The sequence below is a fragment of the Helianthus annuus genome, chromosome 17 (assembly GCF_002127325.2).
Source record: "Helianthus annuus cultivar XRQ/B chromosome 17, HanXRQr2.0-SUNRISE, whole genome shotgun sequence".
In the NCBI taxonomy this organism is placed as follows: Eukaryota; Viridiplantae; Streptophyta; class Magnoliopsida; order Asterales; family Asteraceae; genus Helianthus; species Helianthus annuus.
Window position 1 is genome coordinate 105,261,168 of NC_035449.2, and position 8,193 is coordinate 105,269,360.

The 8,193-nt window shown below is 45.1% G+C and overlaps 1 protein-coding gene across 1 annotated transcript; it reads right to left on the bottom strand.

The window, feature by feature from the left end:
• Positions 1-439: 439 nt before the first annotated feature.
• On the bottom strand, positions 440-1,348 carry LOC110924708. The gene has a single exon (XM_022168703.1). The coding sequence runs from the start codon at positions 1,346-1,348 to the stop codon at positions 440-442; it is 909 nt and encodes a 302-aa protein (XP_022024395.1).
• Between the last annotated feature and the right edge of the window lie 6,845 nt (positions 1,349-8,193).

Genomic DNA, 8,193 nt, shown 5'->3' on the forward strand with positions numbered 1-8,193 from the left:
TCACACTTTTACTAAGGCATGGGATTCCCAGGGCACGGGAATTGGGATTGAAGGAATGAGATTGAATAGAATCGTACCTACACTGTTACTAGACTACCATACCATCGTCCTCGGTTGTGCAGGACACATACGTAAAGCCTACGTATACTTATGCTACTCGCTATCCTCGGTTGTGAAGGATACCCACGTAAAACCTACGTGAAATTATACTCACTACTGCCTCGGTTTTTTTTTTGGGTAAAGGGTTACCCCGGTGATTTTATATATTCACAACCAATCAAAAAACAAGTAGTAAGGTAACATCCTTACTAGTTCAGTCATGAGACATACCCTCATGAAAGTAAAACAAGAATAAACAACCAACATGGAAAACAAAGCAAATCAAGCAAAACGACCACTAGCCCACAATCTAGACCCTCACGACATTAGACCAAAAGCTTTAACCGTTCTCCATAAGTAACTCAGCATCATGAATCTCCCATTGCTCTAGCAACTCCCGAACTCTGATTGTGTTCTTGAATCTGAGTCCCATCAACTTGTATCTAACACTATCAATCACAGCTTTAGAAATGATATCCGGAGGCCTCGCATGGTTCTTGAACAAGCGATTGTTTCTTTCCTGCCAAATAACATACATAGAGGCTGCAGCTATCAACTTACAAAGCAGGTTTGTCGCAGATTTTGAACGCGACCGATGCTTCAACCATTCCACAATCTCGGTCCATCGCGGCTCAACACTATCCATACCAACTTTAGAACGGACCGTACACCATATTTCCGAGGACAACTTGCATTCAAAAAACAAGTGATCATGCGAGTCCACATTTTCATAGCATAAGAGGCAGCACATCATGTTCATATTTTTTCTTCGGGGATAACTCCATTGCAAGATCTTATCTTGAGTTAGAAGCTTTCGTCGAACAATGAGCCACATCAAAAAAGCGTGCCGAGGAATACATTGAGAGAACCAAACAATACTCGCCCAGTTCACCTCCTGCTCCCTAGCCCGAACCGAATTCCAGACCCCTGAAGAGGAATACTCGCTAAGCTTGTCACCATCCCTCCATAACAACCGATCCTGATTATTCACGTTCCTTTGCATGAGATCTAGTTGTATAAGCACCGGATAAGTATCCTTCCATGCAACCGGCCATACCCAGGAGCCCCCCGTATGAACATCCGCCACTTTAGCATTCAGCGAGAAACCCTCTCTAGTTATAACTCTAGGAGTTAGAAAATTGCATAACGGGCCGATAGTACTCCACAAATCAAACCAAGCATACGTGTTATTACCGTTCCCAATTTGAGACCAAACATGCTGTCTAATCAAAGGCCTAAGTTGAGACATCTTCCTCCAACTCCAACAGCAAGAAGTCGGAACCCTATGGTCCCAAAAACTCCGACCTTTTAAACGATAAGAGTGAATCCAAGCCACCCAAAGCGAATTACGGTTAACACTACTGCCTCGGTTGTGTCAGGCACTTACGTAAAACCTACGTAAACCCCCGCGTACCCCTATCCTCGGTTGTGAAGGATTACTTACGTAAAACCTACGTAAACTTGTACGTGTTACTGTTCTCGGGATATGTAGAACACTTATGGTTACGAATAGTCTAGTGGTTATACAACATGGGAAGCCCCCACTAATAGAATGTACTATCGGCCTAGTAGAGCCACATGTTACAAACGAATATACTATTACACATTTACTTTCTGTGAACCCGCTCAACTAGTTGTTGATCCTCTGTTACATGCCTTGCAGGTCGTTAGATACATGGAGCTTGCACATGGAGGAGCTGGTCGTTGTGGGCGTGGATCGTGATTGTTTGTTACACACTTTATGACATTACATACTTAATTATGTTGGGTTTTTATCTATGCGCTTCCGCTAAACAGTGATTAACTACTTATGTTTTGGAACATCTTTCATATTGGTGATTGAATGGTATTTACCAATATGATTGGTGGCTTGATCCTGGTCAGTCACGCTCCCAAGCGGTGATACTCCGCAGGTGGATTTTGGGGGTGTGACAGATTGGTATCAGAGCCATTGGTTATAGAGAACTTGGTTTTAATATGGGAAAACGTTTTTATTAAAACCAGACTATAACCAGAACAGTGCTCTCAACGATCCACAACGACGCATCGCTCCACGTGCAAGACTCAACATCCTCGGTAATAAGGTTTATGTTTATTACCTGCTTGCTAGAACTGCATAGAACATTGCTCGTAGTATGCTTAGATTACACTGCTCATTACTTGTTATTGCTTGAGAACACCTATGTGCTTACACTCTTCTGTCATCGCACTACTCGCGAATCAAACTCACTTATTCTACTTTTACTATGAAGATCATGTCTGGACGTGTGAATATGACTCAAGCCCAGTTGACGGCTTTCGTTAATGAACAAGTTGCTGCGGCACTTGCAGCTGCTCAAGCAGGTAGTATACCCTGCAGTTTAGACTCACACTAGGATCTTTAGATCCCACATTAACTCTTGTGTTTAACCTTGTCCTATTCGTACACAATAGGTCAACACGCTCAGCAGCCCGTCTGCACTTTCAAGAACTTCATGGATTGTCATCCTAGCACATTTAGTGGCACTGAAGGAGCGGTTGGACTCCTTCACTGGTTTGAAAAGCTCGAGTCTGTGTTCGAGATGTGTGAATGCCCTGAGGCTCGCAGGGTTAAGTATGCCACTGGTACTTTGGAAGGGATCGCGCAAGTGCAGATCTTAGGGTTGGCAGCTGCTAACGCCACCCCTTGGAATGACTTCAAGGAACTGATTAAACGTGAATACTGCACTCGGGAAGACATCCACAAGCTGGAGGATGAGTTTTATCATTTGAAAATGACTGGGTCAGAAATCGAAGCTTATACTAAATGGTCAAACGAGCTGGCCGTGCTGTGTCCAACTATGGTGGACCCTCCATACAAGCGCATCGAGTTGTACCTCAAGGGATTAGCGCCAGAAATTCAGAGCCATGTAACATCGACTAATCTTGACAACATCCAGGCTATTCAACGCCTCGCTCATCGCATCACAGATCAGGCAGTGGATCAGAACAGACTGCCTAAACGTGTCAGCGCTACTGCTACGCTACCACTGCTACTACACTTGCTACTCCCAGTGACAACAAGAGAAAATGGGATGGGGATTCTAGCAAGGGATCAGCTTCAGTTCAGTCACAGGTTCAGCAGCGAAAGACTGACAGTTACCAGAGTCCCAGTCAGCACTCTTCAAGTAGCCACAGGCAGGGCGGATATCGAGGGAACCTTCCAAAGTGCAACAACTGTAACAGACACCACAGTGGCCAGTGTAACAAGGGTCGCTGTCAAAGATGCCTCAAGATGGGCCATGAGGCCAAAGATTGTAGAAGCCCTCGGCCTGCGAACCAAAATCAGCAGCAGCCTCAAGCACAGCAGAATCAGCAACAGGGCAACAAAGGATGTTTTCATTGCGGCGCAGAAGGGCACTTCAAAAGGCACTGCCCTCAGCTAAACAGGAACCAGAACAACAACAATAACAACAATCAGGGAAATGGCAACAACAACAACAACGGTGGGAACAACAATGGCAATGAAGCAAGGGGTCGTGCGTTTGTGTTGGGGCAGGGTGATGCCAGAAATGATCCCAACGTCGTTATGGGTAAGTTTCTTCTCGACGATATTTACGTTACTGTTTTGTTTGATTCGGGTGCGGATACAAGTTATATGTCTTTGAAAATGAGTAAATTGTTAAAGCGTACACCAACTCCCCTAAACACCAAACATGTCGTAGAACTAGCAAATGGTAAGAGTGTAGAAGCCACACATGTAGTCAAGGGTTGTAACATCGTTCTAGCGGGTCAGGCCTTCTCGATTGATCTTATTCCAATAATTCTGGGTAGTTTCGACATCGTCATCGGCATGGATTGGTTATCCAAGCAGCAGGCGGAGATCCTATGCAAGGAGAAGATCATTCGTATTCCTCGTATGGGAAAGGAACCTCTCGAAGTTCAAGGCGACAAGAGTGGTGCTGTGGTTGGCATCATCTCTTTCTTGAAGGCTCAGAAATGTTTGAGAAAGGGGCATACGGCCATTTTGGCACTTGTTACTGATGCATCGACAAAGGAGAAAAGAATAGAGGATATTCCAGTTGTACGCGAATTTCCTCAGGTGTTTCCTGAAGATTTACCAGGTCTACCGCCTCATCGTCAAGTCGAGTTTCAAGTCGAGCTAGCTCCAGGAGCAGCACCTATAGCCCGCGCACCGTATCGTCTAGCTCCAACTGAACTGGAGGAACTGTCTAAGTAACTACAAGAGCTCTTGGATAAGGGCTTCATTCGTCCAAGCTCTTCGCCTTGGGGAGCTCCAGTGCTATTCGTGAAAAAGAAGTATGGCACTTTCAGAATGTGCATTGATTATCGTGAACTGAACAAGGTTACAGTGAAGAACCGTTATCCTCTTCCTCTTATTGACGACTTATTCGACCAGTTGCAAGGGTCGAGCTACTACTCCAAGATTGATCTAAGGTCTGGTTATCATCAGCTGAGAGTCCGGGATGAGGACATCTCCAAGACAGCATTTAGAACTCGCTACGGCCATTACGAGTTTCTTGTCATGCCGTTCGGGCTTACGTACGCGCCTGCAGTCTTCATGGATCTTATGAACAGGGTGTGCAAACCTTTTCTTGACAAGTTCGTCATTGTCTTCATCGACGACATCCTAATCTACTCCAAGAGTCAGGAGGAGCACGAACAGCACCTACGGTTGATTTTGGAACTTCTACGAAAGGAGCAATTGTACGCCAAGTTTTCTAAATGTGACTTCTGGCTGCGTGAAGTCACTTCTTAGGCCATGTGGTGAACAAGGATGGGATTCATGTCGATCCATCCAAGGTAGACTCGATCAAGAACTGGCCTGCACCGCGTACACCAACAGAAATACGCCAATTCTTGGGTTTGGCAGGGTATTACAGACGATTTATTAAAGACTTCTCCAAGATCGCACAGCCGCTCATAATGTTGACACAGAAAGGTGTTACCTATCGTTGGGGTAATACACAAGAAACGGCTTTTCAGTATCTGAAGGATAGACTATGCAGCGCACCTATCCTCTCACTGCCAGAGGGCACGGATGATTTTGTGGTCTATTGTGACGCGTCGATACAGGGGCTTGGTTGTGTATTGATGCAGCGGGATAAAGTTATTGCCTACGCTTCTCGTCAACTCAAAGTTCATGAACGGAATTACACGACGCACGATTTGGAGCTGGGAGCTGTTGTTTTCGCGCTTAAGATATGGCGACACTACCTGTACGGTACCAAGTGCACTATTTACACCGATCACAGGAGTCTCGAGCATATCTTCAAGCAGAAGGAATTGAACATGCGTCAACGACGATGGGTCGAGCTACTCAATGATTACGAATGCGCCATCAAGTACCATCCGGGCAAAGCCAATGTTGTGGCTGACGCCCTCAGTCGGAAAGATACCTTGCCTAGACGTGTACGAGCTTTGCAGCTCACTATTCAGTCTGATCTTCCTGCACAGATACGAGATGCTCAGGTGGAAGCATTGAAACCGGAAAACGTAAGGGCTGAAGCTTTACGTGGTTCGAGGCAACGATTAGAACAGAGGGAAGACGGCGCCTACTATGTAACAGGGCGTATTTGGGTACCACTATATGGCGGTTTACGGGAACTCGTGATGGATGAAGCTCATAAGTCTCGCTACTCGGTACATCTAGGATCGGATAAAATGTATCACGACATCAGAACAACTTATTGGTGGCCTAGCATGAAGGCCCACATGTCAACTTACGTCGGCAAATGTTTGACTTGTGCGAGAGTCAAGACAGAGTACCAGAAACCCTCAGGCCTGCTGCAACAACCCAGGATACCGCAATAGAAATGGGAAGAAATTTCCATGGATTTCGTTACAGGCCTGCCCAGATCTCAGCGTGGGAATGATACTATATGGGTGATCGTGGATCGACTCACCAAGTCTGCACACTTCCTGGCTATTAAGGAAACGGATAAGTTCTCCACCCTCGCAGACGTTTATCTTAAATAAGTTGTTTCGAGGCACGGGGTGCCCACCTCCATCATTTCGGATCGGGATGCACGATTCGCGTCAGAGCTATGGCAAGCAATGCACAAATCTTTTGGCTCACGATTAGACATGAGCATAGCATATCATCCTCAGACGGATGGGCAGTCTGAGCGAACGATCCAAACTCTTGAAGACATGCTTCGGGCATGTGTTATCGATTTCGGCAAAGGCTGGGAAAAGCATCTCCCTTTGGTGGAGTTTTCGTATAATAACAGTTATCACACCAGCATACAAGCCGCTCCATTCGAGGCATTGTACGGACGTAAATGCCGGTCACCTCTCTGTTGGGCAGAGGTGGGGGATAGTCAGATCACGGGTCCAGAGATTGTAGTGGACGCCACAGAAAAGATTGCACAAATACGACAACGCATGGCGGCAGCACGCGACCGTCAGAAAGCATACGCGGATAAGCGTAGGAAACCGTTGGAATTTCAGGTCGGGGACCGGGTTTTACTAAAAGTCTCGCCCTGGAAGGGTGTGGTTCGATTTGGTAAACGAGGCAAGCTCAATCCACGGTATGTTGGACCGTTCGAAATCACTGAAAGAATAGGCACAGTGGCCTACAGACTAAACCTACCAGCTGAACTCGGTGCAGTTCACAACGTATTCCACGTGTCGAATCTGAAAAAGTGCCTGTCAGATGAGACCCTGATAGTTCCTTTTAAGGAACTCACTATCGACGAGCGGTTGCAGTTCGTCGAGGAGCCAGTTGAAATCACGGACCAGGATGTTAAGGTCCTCAAAAGCAAGAGAATCCCTCTTGTTCGAGTTCGTTGGAACTCCAAACGTGGCCCAGAGTACACCTGGGAACGCGAAGACCAAATGAAAGAAAAGTACCCCCAGTTATTCGGAACCAATGCAACCACTACTGAGACTGAAGCTACTACTGCGGAATTTCGGGACGAAATTCCAAATCAACGGGGGGATGATGTGACACCCCAGGAAAACCAGTAAACGATACAACTTACATGGCGGAATGTGCTTTCTATACTTTCGAACCATTGCAAGAGTGCGTTTCCTCCTTCAGACCCAGAAAATTTTAGCGGTTTGGCTGAATTAAATGTGACAACCCGTGTTTTCAACACTTCTCTAGTTCCTACAATGCTTGACGAGTGGGTACTGAATGAACCACTTAAATAATTATTTGATTTTTATTGTGTACGATATATGAATGATTGGATGTATGGTTATATTTGGTTGATATAAAAGTTTATGAACCATAATTTTTAGATGTTATATGTCTATGTGTTATAACGTGCTGTTCAGTGATAACTACGTTAATCTAAACGTATAATGACTTGGTTTAGTAATGTATTGACATCTTGAGCCGCATATGTAGTGGACTACATATTCACATTTGGAAATAACCCATTTCGGATCAAAATGCACGAGCCCAGCCTTGCACAAATGGATTTATGCGGCCCAGTCCTTGTAGCCCAACACTATTGTCATAATCGGCCCACTTGTTAGATACTTGATATTTTAGTTGGAATTATACGTAACATTCTAGGCATCCCTCAACCTCAAAATAAACCCTACATCTCTCGCTGGCTTGGTGACGGCAGACGACCCCCCCTCCTTTTCCTTCCAGTCGATTATTTTGAGGTAAACCTCTTGTGGTTGACGTTAATTGTTTGTGAGATGTTTAGAATGTGCAGCCAAAATAGATAAGGAATCATGTGGTCGGCCATTAGGTTCTTATTTGCTTGAGGATTTGTTAGTGATATGTGATATCTCATGATTTTGCCTAATGATTGATATCAGGATATATGTGTTTAAATATGTAAATGATTAGTGTTTGCGCATCTTAATGGCCACAGTTTACTTTGAATGTTAAGTAAGTAATAATCGGATAATGGTTACAAGTATGTGTATTGTTAATGACTCGACTTCACGTAAACGTTAAATCGGAAACTTGATGATTGACTGTTGATATACGACGTATGTTAGATAGATGATCATTAGGGTTTTTCTGTGTTTCGTAACTGTTGAGGGTAATCATGCTTGTCCAGCGAACCTTCAGTCCGACGAACCTTAAGGTTCCTCGTGGGGAAGGTTAAGGTTCCTCGTGGGGAAGGTTAAGGTTCCTCGTGGGGA